Source organism: Macrobrachium nipponense, chromosome 32, assembly GCF_015104395.2.
Source record: "Macrobrachium nipponense isolate FS-2020 chromosome 32, ASM1510439v2, whole genome shotgun sequence".
Taxonomy (NCBI): domain Eukaryota; kingdom Metazoa; phylum Arthropoda; class Malacostraca; order Decapoda; family Palaemonidae; genus Macrobrachium; species Macrobrachium nipponense.
The window spans coordinates 32146776-32167466 of NC_061094.1; the positions used below are offsets into that span (position 1 = coordinate 32146776).

Sequence of the window (20691 nt, forward strand, 5' to 3'; positions counted from 1 at the left end):
AAAAGGACACCACATTGGAAAAAAGGACACCAAAATGGGAAAAAAGGACACCAAAGTGGAAAAAAGGACACCAAAATGAGAAAAAAAGACACCAAAATGGGAAAAAGGACACCAAATTGGGGAAATAGGACACCAAAATGGAAAAAAGGACACCAAAATGGGGAAAAAAAAAGAAGCGGGAAAGGAAGCAAAAGGCTACAAAGAGCAACTATGGGAGGAAGGGACGCTGCTCAACACTTTAATAATGAGGAACGGCACTAACAACCTCCAGGGGGGACCGCTGTCGTCATTACCCCAAATTCATATACGGACGCTAACAGTAACTTCATAGAAAATGCTGGTCATCTAACTTTCGGCAGTCTCGCTAAACCGGTGTCAAAAGATGATTTGCACTTAATTTAAACATCTTTTGGCAGACCGGTCCCCAGGTTTAGTTATGACGTGCCTTCAATATATATTATTAGTTTCTCCATAAAAAGAGGCTATTTTCTGTATATTCAGTAGTCGTCTCTTCTCTCACTTTGTAATACTCAATCTAGGCAGTATTGCATCTCTTCGAGGAAATTACCAGCCAGTGATTCTTGGTATCCAGAGACAAGATTCCCCCCCCCTCTTTCTGAGTAAACCTTTGAGAGGCGTTTTCCAATATTGTCACTAACAAGAACAGTGATAAGATATTCCATGAAGCACGAAACCCTTTCAATTTGTAAGTCTTGAATTTGACTTTGCTTCCTGGATCCAGACTCAATTTCGAACCTTCGCCAAACCTTGGAATCATTCACTTCTTCACTTATTTGGAAAAATTATACGATAAACATTTAGGAACGGGAGAAAATAATCTTAATACTGGAGCAGCAAAAGTTAATCCTCCAACGACACTAACTTTTCCTGTCACAAATCGCCCCAGGCAGCTACAGAACAGCTTAGTGCTTTCACAAACAAGTAAAAGAAGGTGCCAAAGTTTCTTCGGCGCAATCGAGTTTTCTGTACAGTGTACAATGCTGTATGAAAATCTCAGCCAAGGCCCATGAAACTTTCGGCCACAGCTCGGTCTCGGTGATGGACAACGTTGTTGGTACTTCTAGTGGTACCAGACGTACGACCAAGGCTAACTTTAGCCTTAAATAAAACAGAAAGTACTGAGGCTAGACGGCTGCAATTTGGTATGTTTGATGATTGGAAGGTGGATGATCAACATCACAATTTGCTGCCCCCTAGCCTCAGTAGTTTTTTTTAAGATCTGAGGCTGGACCGACAGACAAAAAGTCCTCTCAAAAGTTTTCTTTTGCAGAAAACTAAAGAGAGGTACCAATTTTAGTAACTAACGTTGTTATCATACACTAACATAAATAAATGACAGATATTCAAGTCATCCCTTGTCCCGCACACAGAGAAAAACGACCAAATATTTACCTGTACATTCAATGTATCCACATGCCACTTACAATCAATACAAGGACATGTAAGTATTCATGATATCGTATTTGTTTTAACATTGACGGAATTTCCCAGTACCACTTTATTTTCAATATCAGAATGTATGTGACTGACATCCTTCTTTCACTGCAACCAATTTCCAATGTCAACAAAGCAGCTACGAGAATATCATGATTTCTTGGTTAAGTCCCCATCAAATCCAGATCTCCCCGTGGTCCTCTGCAACCGCCCCTTCCAAAAGCGGGTTTAACTTTTTCTTATAATTCGTCCCCTCTCTCTCTCTCTCTCTCAAAATTCTTACAAAATTAATTTTTTCTCTCTCTCTCTCACAAAAGCGTTTATTTTTTTCTTACAAAATTAAATCTCTTTCTATCTCTCTCTCTCTCTCAAGCGTTTATGTTTTCTTACAAAATTCTCTCTCTCTCAAAAGCGTTTAATTTTTCCTGACAAAATTCATTCTCTCTCTCTCTCTCTCTCTCTCTCCACCTGCTCCTCCTGAGTAGTGGAGTGGAGAGGAGGTAGAGGTAGTCATAGCGGCAGTGGTGATGTGATGGAGGTGTTTGGGTGGGTGGCCACGCCCCTAACCCCAGACAGTGAGTGAGCGTACGTGTGCATGTATGTGTGCGTGTGTGTTTGTGTGTGTGTGTGTAGCGGAGGAGGAGGCTTGCAAGAGTGAAAGCTGCAGCGGCGCCTGCGGCTGGTTGCAACACAATCAATGACATGTCACTCTCCTCGGCTTCAGTATTTAATCACAATATATATATATATATATATACTATATATATATATATATATATATATATATATATATATATATATATATACACACACACACACTGGGAGCTTCGGAACACGAGGAAAAATGCACAGGGTGAGTGGAATGCTCTGTATCTATGCAAACGTTGTAATGCAATGCACGAGTATGAATAATGAATGATGTATCAACACGGACGAAGAGCGCTAATCGATATCAGCCTTATAAAATTGTAGCTATTCATGTGATTTTTTTTTTATTCCTAATAATTTTCTTTGTTTGCATAAATATCGTCCTATCAAAACGCACAGAAATTTTGTTTGCCAATATATCGTCCTATTAAATCACAAAAAAATTCTTAGTTTGCCTATATATCTTCCTATTAAATCACAAAAAAATTCTTTGGCTGCCTATATATCGTCCTATTAAATCACACTCATCACTCCTACAACAGCCTACAAATTCCTTTACATTCCCTTCCAACCACACAAATACCACAATTTAACCCCTACACTCAAAACACACAAGGTAGCACGAGAGAGAGAAGAGAGAGAGAGAGAGAGAGAGAGAGAGAGAGAGAGATTTTCACCCTGGGTAGGTAAGGATCACCTCGTCCAGCCCCTCCCGTTTAGGTGGTATGAATTTTAACAGAGCAATGACCATTCATATCTTGCTCATTTTTTCCACTCTCTCTTTCCCCCAAAACCCTGCAACCCGCAACGGTCGACTAACAACTGGTACCACCAACTCACTGCTCAGTAGAAACAGATGCAAAGTTCTTTTTAATAGATATGCCCACATAATCCCGGATATGAGAGAGAGAGAGAGAGAGAGAGAGAGAGAGAGAGAGAGAGAGAGAGAGAGAGAGTCAATGTATAAATCAAACAATATAATACGACCCCTTTGTTTAGCCAAATCAATCTTATTGACATGAAGCCAACGTTAAAGAAAAAAAACGGTTGAATTTCACAATGAATTATTAAATTATTTTGCGTAATACATAACATATGCATCAAATCATTCCAGACGACACAGGTAAAAAAGGATGAGAGAGAGAGAGAGAGAGAGAGAGAGAGAGAGAGAGAGAGAGAGAGAGAGAGAGAGAGAGAGAGTATTCCTCTCACAATGGTATTAATAACTACCCTTTAGGCTGCCGGATACTTTATACGGACAACGGGAGAATAGAGATTGGTCGAAAAATCCACAGGATGCGAGATTAACAGAAGCAAGGTAGGAATTCTTGCTCAGAAGAAAGGAACCTTTAGATTTCTTGTCGAGTCGTCGCCATGCACATTTCTGAGATTTAATCCTTCGTGTTTTTTCAACGGTTTCACATGTCCATTGAAAATAACTACCGCAGAAATGATCCTCCTGACCTTTGGCATATATATAGATAGCATTTTTTTCCCGGGAAATTTAATTAAAGAATAATTTTTCCACAGAATGAAGGATTATACCAGCTCATACCACCACGCTACAATTTAAAAATAAAGAAAAGAGAGAAAAATCCAACAGTGACAATCGGTACAAATGATGTCAATGAAGACTGAGAAAACAAAGACCTCAAGAAATTGATCTCGTAGTAAAAGGCAGAAATTCCGATGCACAAATGATCATTATGAGTGGTGGAGAGTCCTCGAGCGTGACGTGGGAGTAATATGTAGTCGAATAGCAAAGATAACCTCCACGGGAAACGTCCCCCCCCTCCCCCCTCTCCTTCCCCTCCCTAGCTGATATTGATATGATGCCTGGAGAGGCAATCATTTCGTCCTGCACTACTCAGTCAAGCACTGCTTTGCTAATACCTTAATACTGATAACTAACTTGATACATCGATACAGATACATATATACATTATATATATGGTATGTATGTAGTATGTATATATATATATATATATATATATATATATATCATACGTATCGTAAATAGCCACATGAAAGGTGAAAAATTAAAGACCAGGTACCAAGCGCTTTCGTGTGTTGCTACACATCTTCGGGGTACGAAGTAAAATAAATAAAAAAAATAGAACACAAAAAACTTCTTCAAAACAAAGAGTCAAAGCCATTAACAAGCAAACCATCATTACACAAATAGTCACTACCAAACAAGTAAGAATACTTTAAAAGTGCTTAAGAACGAACTCGGTTAGTATAACAACCTATATATATATATGATATATATATATATATATATATATATATATATATATATATGCATACATGCGTACATACTGGAATAAGGTGAAGTAGGCGTTACAGGATTGCGTGACTGATACATGTCGAAATGATTGCTTCTCCAGCCAACACCTTACAGCATCAACCAGTGCTTACAGCCTTTGCTGTACTTTCATCGAGAATATGTGTGTACAGAGGGAGGGTGGAGTAAGAGGACTGGGTTCCCGAGAAAGTAGTCAGTCTGTCTGTCTGTCTGTCTGTCTGTCTGTCTGTCTGTCTGTCTGTCTGTCTGTCTGTCTGTCTGTCTGTCTGTCTGTCTGTCTGTTAACCAAACACAGCTCGTGTGTGCGTGTAGAATCACACGTAAAAAAATAAATAAATAAAAACTATGATTGAATGTCGCGCAAAAACCATTCTACAGCACTACTCCTTATAATCTACTGAACACAAAAAAATTATGGCACTGCCGTCCCCATGACACCTATCCAACAAACAAACGCATTTCAATTTTTCGTTCCCTTCCTTCCCAAGTCATTTCACTATCCAATTCTTTTAATCATTTCCAAATGACTATAACACTCTAAAATGCCATCATTTCAACCAAATTTATCCAAAGGCTTCATTTTTTACTACCTCTTAAATAACATTTATTTCTGCAGATCTCTCATTCCTCCTAACCTTTTAGCCGAGTTCCTAATGCATTCCATGGTTTACCTGTCCTCAAACTTCACATCAACCAACCATTATCATTAAATGAGGGATATCCATATGAACAAACATACCAACCAACTGGCCTTCAGGACATCCATTTTGGCCTTCGCCTGAGACAATAACATTACTCTTGTACCAACACAACACAAATTGCCAGGAAGACTAACACGTCTAACGTAACCCTCTAAAAGGTGGAATACATATATACATAAATATAATTATATATATATATATATATATATATATATATATATATATATATATATATGTATATATATATCTATCTATCTAGTATATGAAAATAAGACGCCATGAAGAACCCGTCTTAAAAACAATACTATTAGTTTTCAAATGAGTGGGTAGACAAAATCGAAGTCTCGTCTCTCTCATTCACCGTACTTTCTCTTCACGCCTAACTACATGCACTAAGCAGCACCTGACAGGGATGCTTTGCTCTGCCAGATGGGAAGTGTGAACGAACAAAATTCGTGGATAAACGCAACACCTGGCGTTGGAAAGCTCGGCCTGATGTTTTCAACACACAAGTTCTAGCAAAAGCAAATCGATTTCCACGTCGGCCGGACCACGATAAAAACAGAAATCCTTCAATTCTAGCGCGGAGGACATAACCGAACGAGGCTGTACAAAAGGGGGTGAATCCAGAATCATACTCCCATAGGAGGAGATTGTCTTATAGGCAGCGATGTGTTAAAAGAATCAGGTTTCTGGAACGATTAACTCCCAATATGGCAGGTGGGAACCACTAGGTTTTTTTGGAAGCAATATCAGGGCTCGTTTCTAGAGGGTGAAAGGACAGATGTCGCCAAGACAAACAAGGATAGGGACAGACAGCTCGCAGTCGAGGAGAGCGAAGAGGTTTAACTTTTAACAATACGACAGGAAGCTGCCTGCAAAGACAGCAAAAACCAATTTACCTTGAATGAGAGTTCTTGCAAAACCAACCACACCCACACGAAAGGGAACCATATGAGCGGGATCCCCCTTCTTAGGGCTAAACGGACCGAACAGGGAAAAAAATAATAGTTTTCAAACTTATGTAATTGTTTTTTTTTATTTATTTTATTTATTTATTTTTATTTATTTATTTTTTTTATGGTTTTTACGTTGCATGAAACCAGTGGTTATTCAGCAACGGGACCAACGGCTTTACGTGACTTCCAAACCACGTCGAGAGTGAACTTCTATCACCAGAAATACAAATCTCTCACTCCTCAATGGAATGGCCGAGAATCGAAACCGCGACCACCGAGGTGGGGCTTATGTAATTCTAACTGAGCTTACCTACCGAAAAACATACGAGTTCGAAGGAATAATGAAAACGTTCCGTAAAATATCTGCCCGAATGCCTGAGACGGGAAGGAATGCCTTTACACTTCCCTGGTATTAATGACGGTTAATTTCTTCTTCACAAGTCAAAAAGCAGGCGGACTCCAAGAGGGGCAGGTCCAGCTAGTGATATTGTCATGTAAAAAGGAGAGAGAGAGAGAGAGGGATGTATTAAAAATAACGAGCAACACTCCTTCAAAAAGAACCTCTATCCTCGCAACCATAAAGAGAACTTCGCCCCTTAGGCAGGGGCAGGGCAGGGCAGGGGCTCCCTCCACCTCTCCACCTTCCCCCTTAAAAATAATGGCCAATACAATAAGGTCAACAAGGAGAGAGAGAGAGTGTATAAAACCATTCGATTTTCAACATTATATAATTATAAGTATGTTTTTTTATCCTCTTCTATTCTGGAAATGAAAATATAATCACCTACCCCAATAAATCATGCAATATACACAATTTTCTGGGGAACGAGTTCCTTAATTTCTTACAAAACAGAATTGGGAACAGGCAAGCCATCTGAAACTGTGAACCCTTCCATTACGTAAATTACTGAATTTACTTTACATACAGAAACAAACAAACATGCACACATACAAACATATAGACACAATCTGGCCAGGGGTCTCTACTATTAAGTTGGTAATTTATTGTAGAGACGCTTACAAAAACACGAGAGAGAGAGAGAGAGAGAGAGAGAGAGAGAGAGAGAGAGAGAGAGAGAGAGACTTAGGGTATGGGATTACCTCGCTGAAGCCCTCCAAAGAGTATTTCGTCATTTGACTGGTTATTTGGACAAGCTGTCAGACGGCACTTTCTGCCGAATACGAGGTGCAAGAAATAACTCGGAATGCGTTCTCTCTCCGTTAGGATATCCGAACTGATGAGTTGCATAAAAAAAATTTGGTCACCTGGAATGCGAGCCAAGAAATGACCAAACTTCACTTTCAATTCAGTACTGGTTGATTAGTAGTGAATGACATAATATATACAACTCCCAGCTCTCAGACTACGAATGAGAATACTCAACCAGATTACAATTCGATATGTGTTGAAGTAGAGAGGATTTACCTGCAGTTTTAGTTTTACGGTGGAGCTTAAGAGAAAGGTGTCCAGGTTTGACGCTGGATGGTACATATTTTTCACAAGGTCTTGAGTTCTCGCTTTTAATTGCTTTCCCAAATCGTTTTATCTTACCAAGTTTGTAAGATAAGCAAGACTAAATTAATCCCACTCGTCATATCCAAATATCACAAAATGTCGTCATTTTACAAGCGAGCTACAACGTGAGTTGACCCAGTTAGGCCTGTAAAGATGGCTCGAGGTCACTGACCTAGAAACTTCCTATACACCCAGAGAGAGAGAGAGAGAGAGAGAGAGAGAGAGAGAGAGAGAGAGAGAGAGAGAGAGAGAGAGAGAGAGAGAGAGAGAGAGAGAGAGGTCCATTTTAAGGTTAATTTTGGCCTCATTTTTCTAATTGCCTTTTCAGCATGGTTTCTTTCTCTTCATATTTTTCCTAATACATACAGACAAATTCTTGCAACACAAAGAGTGAAATAAATCTATATATATGTCCGCTTTCCAGAGCCCCAAGTCCAAGTGACAGATCCTGTCAACCTGGGAATGGGCACCGATTCCTTTCCATATACGGAAAGGCAGACAACCAGATAGCCATGTCAGACTAGGAGACTTTTTCGTTCCAGCAGCTACCTATCCTTCCAGGAAACACTCATCAATGAGAAAGAAAGGTATCTCTCTTTCCATGTTGTTGTTATCACTGATGAGACAAAATTTCATTATTACCGAAGACTGGTTTTGACTCGTGGGTATTTCTGGAGTTTGAATAGACCGTTTAAATCTGTACGTCACCATTGTGTCGACATAGTTTGCGTTATATATGCCATTGCTATCATCATCAAATGATGACAACTAAAATGAAACAAAAACTAAAATCGTACTAGATTAAAATCAAGAACCTTAAAGAAACCTACCTACTTAGAATATTAGGTTTCTGAACCTGACAATTACGGTCACTGAGTAACTACATAAATCGTCTAGTTAAGAGAGGTCCCGGTGGCTACTATCGACTACAAAAACGAACGTCGGCTGCAACATATGATCACAAAACCACCGAAACTGCTGAAGATTGCTTTTAGTGAAAATAGCATTCTAAATTATTATAAGACTCCCTAGAGGCGAATCTGACTAATTACACAATAGCAAAACTTGAATTTCTCTTTTAGTAATATATGTATATAAACATGAGTGAAATGATATCTAATCTATTAAAAAAAAACTGCTTTCTAAGAACTGCAAATTCAATTAATAATAATACCTCTGCCAGCTCCTCTTCAAGAAAATGATAAACGTGAGTGTACGACATATGTGAACGAGTAGTCCACAGATAAGATTTCCCAGGTCCCTAAAGACAGCTTCCTCAAAGCTAGCCCAATATAAGGCTTCATAAACTTCCTAAAGAGGCATATGGCGTATCGCCCTAAATATACCTGGAGTTACGTCACAACCTCCGTTCATTTCATCGTTGCAACGGCGTCAATAACCTAGATGTTGTGACGCTAGTGTTCATAGCCACATATGAATCATCGACCATCGTTCAGCCTCAAGTACACTATCGAGATCCAGAAGGGAAGGAATTGAAAGTTTACACTATAAGAACTTGAATTAATAGTTGAAATCACCTACAATACCTACTCCGTTATTACCTGACGAAGGGCAGGTAGTATGGACAAAGAACTGCTACTTCAAGATTCCGACGTATTTTTACCGATACTGACAACCCCTAAGCCTTTTCTCAGCCAATTAGCTTCACTTTCGAAGTACGTCAACATTGTCCTCGACGACACAGAGGCTGGAGTGAAAATAACGCCGACAGGTTTTCCCAATTTGATGTCAAAACAGATGGGGTTCATTCTCCCACTCTCAATACAGTGTATCGTTATCATTTTCTGAGGAATCTTTACCAACTGAATGGACACTATGCTATTTAGTTTTGTTCCAAATAACGACAGTCACACGTCATTTCTTTCCTTCCAGAATGCAGACTTTTTCCCTTCCAGCCGGTAAACCTACCGGAAAGGAATACGTTTGTTTATCTTTTGAAGTAACATCCACGACAATTCTGACAACGAACAAGTCCAGTTCATTCTGGTTTCAGTGCTGCCTTAAACTTGTTAAGCCATTAGGCTTTCATAGGAAGCTACATGCTGGTGTTTTAAGAACTTCGTTGTTTTTGTCTTTAATAGTTACTGATTGATAGTCTAATATCTAACACAGTATTGTAAGCAGCTAAACCCTCCCATTCCACCTAATTAACCCTCCTCATTAATTTTCAACTTATCGAAACTGCTGAGAGAGAGAGAGAGAGAGAGAGAGAGAGAGACCTAGTATCAATCTTGACGCAATTACATTACAATTAATGACTCGGGATCTCTTATACCGTACTTGGTGTAACATTACACATGACGCTTGTTTTTCATATCGACACATGACGCTTGTTTTTCATATCGAAATCATTCGTTGGATAATGAAAACTGTCAGAAAGGCATCAATAGCATAACTCGAATTTGTGTTTATGCACAACCGTTTCTAAACGACAACCTTCTCCCTAAACTAGTAGCTCGCTGGCCAACAAGCCAAGAAGAAGAGTGTTCGGAAAAGGCAAACCAAACACTCCTCCCCCCCCACCAACACACACACACATACATCTCCCCCAAAATCTAATCACGCGTTGTCAGTCAGCACGACCTTTTGCGTAGAAGTAACTATTGCAAGCTTGAACTTCGCAGCATCAATCAGCTGGCACATTCTGCTGAACCGCTGCCTTGTCACACTACCTGGTAACAGAGGGCTTCCCTGCCTTTCGCTGCAAACCTGTGTTACAACCTTTCGGCCAGCTTTATTGATTCCGGCCTCCCATGTATAAACGAGGCTATAAAGTTACAGTTAAAAGATCCAGCCATGATAATTTTAAAGGCCGTTAAACTTACATTATATATATAATACACACACACACAAGTATAAGTTTCTGTTAGTCTCAACTCTTTCACATATGGGCATTCCATTCTACAGTGGTTTACTTTACTTAGTTGATTTCATTCAAGCCCTGATCTTGTCCGTCCATTTGATAGAGAGAGAGAGAGAGAGAGAGAGAGAGAGAGAGAACGCACAAAATTCACAAAGCAGTCAGCAAAGCAACGGTGGTAAACTGAACCTAATATCAAAACCGTTTTAAAATCAGAAATCTTTCCTACCTATAAAATACGAGATAGATAGATATATATATATATATATATATATATATATATATATATATATATATACTATATATATGTATATATACACACACACACGCGCGCGCACAATAAACAGGTCATAGAATTATGACCCCGGAGAAACTGCATCATTTGATAACCCTGCTGGGATCTTTTTAACGGGTATGTGTCCACCTTTGCGGCGTACGTAGTACCATCCGGTTGATGATTTTACCTTAAAAACAAACAAAAACACTGTAAATATCATAATGATAAAGACCCAAGAATTAGTCTATATATATATAGACCCCCGGAAAATCCATGGGGGCCACCCACTACCTAGGAAAGATCCCCGGTTTTGTAAGAGTAGAAATGCAGCAACTACTAAAAACTGCAGCTGGTATAATGCACGGCCGAACAAAAACAGCAGTGTTCCCCATAGCTCCGTGACCAGGCACACATGATAAGAAGAGCTGCTTAGATTGACACAATTACATAAGTTACCTGTTTACTCATGAGCTCCTGTTCCCACCTGCATCAATGTGGATTTTATCGCTCAGGTTTACTGGGAAAAATCAGAGTAGCACCGAGATCATTAGATTAAAAACATCCGCCGATGAATCCATTGTAATTAAAGCGTGAAAAGGTCTCCTCCTTTACAGCGTAGGATGAAAACCTCACTTGAAATTTTGATATCATAATTTTGACATTGCAAAACTTTAAATTCTATTTAACGATGATGATTTTGTTCGAGAGAATACAATACTCATACATAAGAGTAGGAACAAGGTTCCAGTGTGAACTAGATCACAGTGGAATGCTGCAACCCGGAAAGCACATTCTAAAAGGAAGAAATTCCGCTTTTACTAAGAAAAATGAATAGTTTGTCTTCTCTGGTCTCAGTACAGAAAGTTATCATTCAACTGAAAGGAGAAACAAATCCACGGTTATGTAAATGTACATATATTTAAAATTACATAACCGTGGATTTGTTACTCCATTTGAAGACTCGTGCTACTATGAGGATTTTTTTTAAATTATTCAACTGAATATTAAACAAATAATGAAAGAGAGAGAGAGAGAGAGAGAGAGAGAGAGAGAGAGAGAGAGAGAGAGAGAGATATCATTTTAAAAACTGGTTTCATCTCATGCACCACATTACGTTAACGTCCAGCTCACTGGGACCTCAAAGTGGTGGGAGCAACTTCTCCACACCCAGAAGGGAGGACTGTCCCGGTAGACTATTAGGAGTGGGGAGCGGGGGAGGGGAAAGGGGGGGGGGTGAGAAGGAGAAGAGGAGGACAAGACCGCTACAATGATAGCAACAGAGAGGTTACAACCCACTTACGATGAATACCCTCGGGACTTGGCGCGAGCAGCGCGTGATAGGATTGGGCTGTTGAAGGAAGGAGCCAAGAGACCATAACAACACCTGCTTCACCTCGACTCGCTCAGAACTTATCACAGCCGTAATCACGGCTCCTGGCCGCATAAACAAACGCCAGCTACTGACCCATTGAAACACAGCACCGGTCAAGGACATCTGTAAGGTCAGTCAATACTGACCGCCGCTGGCTGCTATCTACAAAAAAAAAAAAAGGGAAAAAAAAAAAAAAGGGTGTCGAACCTTCTTAAGACTGAACCACAACATGGTAATTGGGCCACCATCCCAGATACAAACATCTAATATTTCATCCATATATATATATATATATATATATATATATATATTATATATATATAAACCTCATTCATACGGTACATTCACTACAAAATTCATCAAGAATATACCACAATGATCAGATGCTGGACCAAACCTTACCAGATTTACGCAGACAGGAGAGGGGGAAGACGGTTAAATGACACTGGAGCTTAAGCCTATTATAAGAGGTCTTTCCCTTTAAGAACTTCCCGAGGGAGAGGAAGGAGGAGGAGGAGGAAGAAGAAGAAGAGAGAATGAGCAGATAATAATCTGGAAGTTTTACGGGGCCTCTCATAACATAAAAAGCTTATCGCTGTAAACAAAGGCTTCTCCTGAACCTGACCACAAAATTAGGATCCGTCTCTGTTCACGTGACGCACACCCACATCTATGGTTATTATGGCCTGTGGGTAATTTCCAAGCTCACAGAATAATATCACTTGGTCTCTTCCCTAGAATAGTCAATGCTTCAGGCACAAGTTGCCGACGTTATTCTTACCCCCCCTTTTTTTTTTATCATATGCACACCATTGCAGAAGTGTACTTCTGTACAAAACGTCACAAATTCTTGGTCATTTGTATTTTTCCTAGCCTTACTTACCTCGAACTACTTAATAGGAGAACCTGGATGACCTCAGTGACGACATACCTATAATTGGAGCACGGAAGTGACTACAATTTACCGATAACACTTGCAAACCTTTGCCTTTTCATCAGGCACAGAAGAGTAGGAAAACGAATCCCAATGTGAGTCCGCTGATGAAAATTCCCCGGGGTTTTCCTCCTCCCTCAAGTGGGGATGTCCTACAACGTCCTACTCTCGGGGGTCCTACTACCTCCCGAGTCACCTTCACCCTAGTACTACAAGCCCTCCTCCCCCAACAAAAAACAACCCCCACCCCCCCCCTTGCCCCGACTCCCTCAGCCAGGAACCCAATTTCTGCCGAGACATGCCGACAAAACCCCTACCCAATCCCCCACCCCCTTCCCCCCAAGAGCACGACCCTTCACAGCCACCGTTAACTCTTGAACACCGACTTCTCGCAACCAAGTTGCCATGTCCCTGTTAAACTGGTTTTTTCACAATCACTCAGCGGACGATGTTGATCCTACACACACACACACACAAACACACATGCGGGAGCGCACATAAACACACATAACACCTACAGCTTTAATGTAACATTTAAAACTGTACGATAAACACCGCTGATATGCATGAAACGATGTGACATGATAAAGGTTACAACACTACCGGAATACCGGGGAGAGAGAGAGAGAGAGAGAGAGAGAGTTAATGTATAGATAGAAATATCACATGTAAAAAAATAAAAGCTGGTTTACCTAATCCAGCCAATTTCAAATACCAGACCAATTTCCATTAAGAAGTTGACAGTTCCGTAAACTCACACACATTTTTATACTGCTGTCAGTTTTTTCTTCTGCGAAAGGTAAAGAGATACTCATAACATTAACTACATTCCAGAACAAACTTTAAATATTACATTACTGCAATATTACACCTGTTGAATAGTTTGAAAAAACGTTATTACCAATGGAACTAGCGTTTCGGATGTTATAGGAATAACATTGTTTGTTTGAATGGTGTTGTTACGTTGCATGCAACCAGTGGTATTCAGCAACGGGACCAACGGCTTTACGTGACTTCCGAACCACGTCGAGAGTGAACTTCTATTCCAGATATACACATCTCTCACCCCTCAGTGGAATGTCCAAGAATCGAACTCGCGGCAACCGAGGTGGCACGCCAGCACCATACCGATCAAAGGCTATTTTCTTTACAATCACTTCCATAAAAAAGAAATATATTCAATTCAAGGATCAAGAGTTTACTCAAAAATGTAAACTATCCTACAAAGGAAAGATCTCTGAAAGGAAGAACAGATGAACAGTTCTTGCACTGGCAAGATTCATTGGCCGTGAGCGGGAACTCCCCCCCCCAACCCCCACATGACAAGGACACCTTTGCCTTCACCATCAATGTTCACAACGACACAAACCAAAATCTATCACGTACAATTAAAAGCTCTAGGAGTCTAGATGAACATCCATGAGAGAGAGAGAGAGAGAGAGAGGAGAGAGAGAGAGAGAGAGAAGCTACATCGTGAATATTTAATGGCCAAGTCAAGAAGATAGCGAGCAATGCTGATCCTCAGGAAGAACTCATTTATTCATCGTCGCTTTGGGGTCCCGTCCATCATGCGCAGCCATCTCCAACTGCAAACCACAAATAATGAAAATCTCTGTCGCCGTAGCTGCAACACCACCACGCGACGCGACGAGAGAGCAAGTGAAATTCGGTTCAAATGTTGTGAAACATTTGCTTAGGGTTTACTATGTAACTGTTGCATTATCAACATCTTTATTCCAAAAGTATCAGACGGTTCTTGTGTAGATAACGTCAATTCTCACATTGATTTCTCTGTATAAAAAAAATAATTTCGCTGCGAAAAAAATAATAATACAAAAAAAGTTACTTACTACATCCAATTATCTTTGTGTGTGTAAACGTGACAGAAGCCAGGGAACAATTAAATTTGAATCTCCTTTATGATCTAATAAGCTAAATAAAACCTACCACCTGAGTAAGCTGTATAAATATAGTAACCAACTGCAGCAGTGACACACACGCACGCACGCACACATACATACCTATGATTCACCAGATTGGCTTTGGTGGTAAATTGTGGAAATTTGCCAGAGAGAGAGAGAGAGAGAGAGAGAGAGAGAGAGAGAGAGAGAGAGAGAGAGAGAGAGAGAGAGAATTTAAGTCCCGTAAGCATAAGAACTTTCGCAGACAGCGGCGCATGACTGGTTAGTGAAAGTTCGGTGACTAAGGCAACATGGAAATATTGCAGGAGGCCCGATGAGGCTGACAGGTGGTGTAGCAATTTTAATCGGGGCGATGCCAGACACTAGCACCCCTAAAGGTATCACAGTAGGTTGTCAAGTAACTGAAGGAGTATTATTACAATTTACAATTAGAAAAATACCAGTACACAGTGAAAAATTAAACCAAACTCGGAAGCTACATCACCAGAGTAACATAATACGTTACAATGGTGTTCTCAAGAAATCTTGAAGAGGTAACAATTACTTTTCCAAATAAAGATAATTGATCATATTCTTCCCTACTTTTTTTTTTTTGCAATCAAACGTGCGCGCAAGACACCCCCCCCCCCCCCCCACACACACACACACACAATCACTCTTCTTCCGATAGAGTCATGACCGCCTACAAACAAGGACGCGCCGGCTGGCTAAAAGGCATCGTGCCTCAATAAATACACTATGACTCACGTCGTGTGACGTCACCATTCAAGGCACCCTCACCCTTCGTGCTGGGAATTCTCTTCGGAGACAAGAACTTCTATAATTGGGTATTATTTTCTATCTGACCTATTTAGTACAAGACCTAACACGTACACGTTACCGATTCGCTTTATGAGTGCTATGAAAAAAAGGACAAAACAATTAAAAGTGTGTCTTCAATCTTCCACTCAGACAGTCCCTACTTTACATGTATCCTAAACCTATTCTAGATAAATTTCTTTCGTGGTTTGTACGATGTTGTGAGAGAGAGAGAGAGAGAGAAGATAGAGAGAATAAATCTCCTACACCAGTCGACTTGTCTACTGTTTTTTCAACTTTTTCTATACTAAGGTTACCAATGGCACAACGGACTGAACTACCTGTTCATATCATTCATTTCATCCCCCAGAGAGAGAGAGAGAGAGAGAGAGAGAGAGAGAGAGAGAGAGAGAGAGAGAGAGAATTATCTCAGCAAACCCAACACAAGAACACCTGAATTAGTAATTATGTTCAAATCAATACGTAGCCAATTACGAACCCTGACTGAAATGGCTGAAGACCCTACTGATACGAACTACTTCCGAGAAGAGAGGGGCGTTCAACAGGAGTGAAAGGAAACGGCAATCCTATTACACATTTGGACGGCAGGATGGTCTGAATGCTGGAGTCCAGGCTCAGGGGTAAAAATGCCATCGCCGTAGCATGTGACATCCAAGGGATGATGAAGGCAGCGGTGCAGCTCGACGACTCTCAGTAGGGGGGGGGGGGGGTGGCTGAGGAGGGGGTAGGGGAAGGTCAGAGGGAGGAGGAGCACAGGAAGAATGGCGGAGTGACAAGCTAGGCGCCATGGCCATCATCAATGTCTCTCTCTCTCTCTCTCTCTCTCTCTCTTATACGACCATAAGGAAGAGTACAGCAAAAAGACCGGTTAGGATAAATAATTCAATTATTAGAGCGCGCATACGCGCGCGCAATCAGAATCGACGTTCTCAATCAATTCCAACACGGAAGTGAATAATTTAATGGCACCGACAGTGTGAACAGTCTTGTATTAACAAGTAAATACGTAAACGCCTTCTTGGTTTCTGAACACCCTGTGGTCTTACAACGCGCAAACACGTTAGGAATCTGGCCATCAAATGTATAGAGCAGTTTCATTGCAGAATAATACTATATCATAATTACGAGGTGCACCATCATGGGAAACCACAAATTTGTTACAAGGAGTTACAAGGATTAAGATGTCTCACTAGGAGCAGGTTTTACTGTTGATTCACAGTGTCCTAATGATTTTGTCTAACTTTCTTTTAAACTCTTCACAATGTTGCTGTTTACAACTTCTGGTGGCAGTTTATTCCACGTGTCACATATCTTGTGTGTAAAGAAGTTCCCACAATGGGATGCGTTCTCTCTCTTGAGTTCTAGTTTCCATCCATTATTTCTTTCTGGTTTTGCTGTCAGAGAGAGAGAGAGAGAGAGAGAGAGAGAGAGAGAGAGAGAGAGAGAGAGAGAGAGAGAGAGAGAGAATTTGTGCTGAAAAAGATTATTCGAATGCTTTGTCTCCATGTCCAGTAAATTAAATAAAAAAAGGAATGAAGATCTTGTGCAATGGCCCTACGTAAAGAATACAAAGACACCCCAAAGATGCTTACCTTCTCAATTACAACCGAGATGTCATCGAACATTATACATACAAAAATACTTGAGAAGCAACATAGAATTAAATAGAAAGCCGACTATCATGATTTAAACGACTAAGACGAGGCAATACGAAGAGAGAGAGAGAAAAAGTAGAGCGTGACCACTGAAGTGTGCAGCTGAGTGCGTCTTACTCAGCTGCACACGTGTGTATAAAGTACACAAGATGTGAGCACCTCAACACAGTAGAGCTCCCGATTGCATCCTCCACTCGGCTTGCTCACTCATGCACCCATCTTCATGACCAACTAATACATTCAAGTGCAGCCAGCTACTACCAACTGACTAAATGGAGAGAGATACCTCTTCAGAAACTGTGACATGAATTATATTTGGACACCAGGCATATTATAACTACAATGGTTGAAAAGCCACAGAAACACCATGTTATTTTCAAATCTACTTCTGTTATTGAAGTTTATATCACATTGGCAATTTATGGCAAAGCCCTAAACCCCTGTACGGCAATGATAATAACATATAATATATAAATATATATATATATATATATATATATATATATATATATATATATATATATACATACATACACACACACACACACACACACACACACACACATATATATATATATATATATATATATATATATATATATACCATCATTACAGATAGAGTTAGGGCTTTGCTATATATTGCAACCAATTTGATACTTACTTCTATATATAAAAAATCGATGTTAGAATAAGATGATGGTTTTTCGTTGGAGTTGCATCCACTATAACATGTGCAAGTTGAGAGTAGATTAAAAATTGAAGTGGCTCATAAGAATCCAGGATATATACTATATATATACGTATAATATATATATATATATATATATATATCCACTATTTTCCGTAATATTGGAAATTACATACAATGTAATGACGCGGACTTGCTCTCCGGGCTTAACTATAAACACACTGCTGGAGGGGACTAACTAATACACACTCAATTGCAACATGCTAAATCACATTTACAACAATGACTAAATATTTACAACACCATAACTTCACAATTACAACTACATAATCGGAGAGAGAGAGAGAGAGAGAGAGAGAGATTGTATGGCCTACAAGGAAAACTATGCCACTGCTACCACTTAGCTAACCTATCACATTAGGCTACTTGCCGACACGGAATGGAAGTTACAGACGAAAGATACAAGATCACACAGGATGTGATGTAATGATTACCTTGATTTGACAGTTGACAGTCTATCGGTCGTGTGTCGCAGAAGCGTAGACTTGTTGATCATGTGTAGTAATGTTGTGGGTAGTCAAGTTAAGTCAGGTTGGGGTGTCACTCTACATTAAGCCAAGGTGGCGTCGTCACTTGCTTGGTCACCCGCGAGAACGTTCAGGCATACCAACCTAAAAAGACACAATATGATGCAATTACAACTTGACAGGATGTCTTGACGTAGCAGAACATAACAAACACATTTACATACTATCAGTGGTGATTGTCAATGACTCTTACAAGAATACTGCATGTTACTGCAATTAATAGTATTGTGTGCATAAAACAACCATTAATAACTTTACGAATCACAAGAAAGAGTAGTACAGTGGTGTCCATGAATGGTGCAACAACATTCTTTACGTATCGTCCAAAATATCAGCCGTACGTTGCCAAATAGTATTAATTTTTTTATTTATTTATTTCCTGCTGTACAAAATATCGTCAAGTTAACGAATTCAAAATTAAAATTAACTGTTCTATGTACGAATAGATAAATAAGATTTCTTTTACGTTATAAGTATCATTCATAAACTTGGTGATTTTAGTACTAAAGTTCTTTCATTACGACAAAGAACGCCATTGCTTATCTCAAAGAACAGATACCAGACGGAGTAGCGAGGTTGGCAGTGTTGCCAGCGCAAACAATTTGCTGCTTGGAAAGGATATCCAAATTTATATTTCCTTCAACAGTATATGGCAGCCGCTACAGAATTTTTGAAATGAAGAAATATAGCTTCAGAATTATATGAAAAAAATAATTGTTTTTAATACTATGGTCACGGTCTACGCAACTCTGTTCCCTTACCTGACAAATTGTTAACACTATACTACATTATATATATATATATATATATATATATAGATATATAATATATATATATATAATATAATATATAGAAATAAATCAGTAATACCGCAATGATGACACCCATGTCCGTTTGTGTGTTCTGTGATTGATACCGATTAGATTTGATGTTTGTAATGAATGTTGCGTGAGCATATTTGTGCAATATGATTCATTATTGTTATTATTACTATTATTATTAATCGATCCTCTTGCCACGGTTCATTCGATTTGAAACCCCCACATCCACCCCCCAAACCCCACTTGGACCATACCCCGCCCCCAAAACTGTGACATATATGGGCCTGGGAACACAAAACGAATGGTTTGCACAAAACAAGTGGTAAAAAATGCATAAAATACAGCATAAGGTTCACCACAACAAAAACGTAGATGTTCTGTCTGCCTGTCACTTTTCAAGCAACCCCCCGCCCCCGCCCCTTGGCCAAATTTTCGTATTGCTGTAGGAATTTTAGCTATTTTTTCCTCGACTGTTATCTAAACACCTAACTTTAACACCTGCACCTCGATTCGATAAAGACATTCTTGTTGAAAGCATCGGCCCTGGCTGGTCGACAGTTGTGGAAATGTTTTGTATATGTTTTCTGGGAGTTTGGCAATGCGTCACGGTTTAACTTTTTTGTTACATATTTTTTCACATCCGGAAAAGAAATAAATATGCAGCATGGTCAGTTGCCAATTAATGATTTTGAATAAAAACCCTTTGACACCATGTGACATCACTTTTGGGCACGATTGTATCAAACTCGAAACTTTTTCTACTATGGGGTTATAAAACAAAACAACCTAAAACTTTCAAATTAACAAGGGCCTATAAATATATATGTGTATGTATATATTACGCATACACATTAAATAATCCACTTCAATACACAAAATAAACATGCATCAATAAAATACATGACTAAAACTAGCATAACACTTTAATTAGATTTTACACTAACATCTAACCCTATAGAAACAGCTTCAAGACAACATTTACATAGGTGTTCGTTGAACATGTCAGGTGTTTGGATGAAAGTCATTCAATAACCAATTCCATGGTGTAAGCCAAGGGAAATTTCATCAAATGTTCAAGTAACATATCTTCTACCATATAATTATTTCTTTTTAAGTTTAAAATGGAGAAAACAAAATTATTTAAAACA

General features: G+C 39.5%; 1 protein-coding gene across 8 annotated transcripts in view; it reads right to left on the reverse strand.

Annotated features, from left to right (window-relative positions):
* The window catches only part of LOC135207318 (AF4/FMR2 family member 1-like), a 215855-nt gene that overhangs the window by 49993 nt on the left and 145171 nt on the right, over positions 1-20691 (reverse strand). For 4 of the 8 annotated variants that reach the window (XM_064239013.1, XM_064239016.1, XM_064239015.1 and 1 more), the window contains one exon: positions 18630-18806. The exons of the other annotated variants lie outside the window; for them this stretch is intronic. In XM_064239013.1, the coding sequence (XP_064095083.1) occupies positions 18630-18691 (62 nt within the window). In that variant the 5' untranslated portion in view covers positions 18692-18806. The remainder of the gene's footprint in view (positions 1-18629; positions 18807-20691) is intronic. 8 annotated transcript variants of the gene reach the window in all.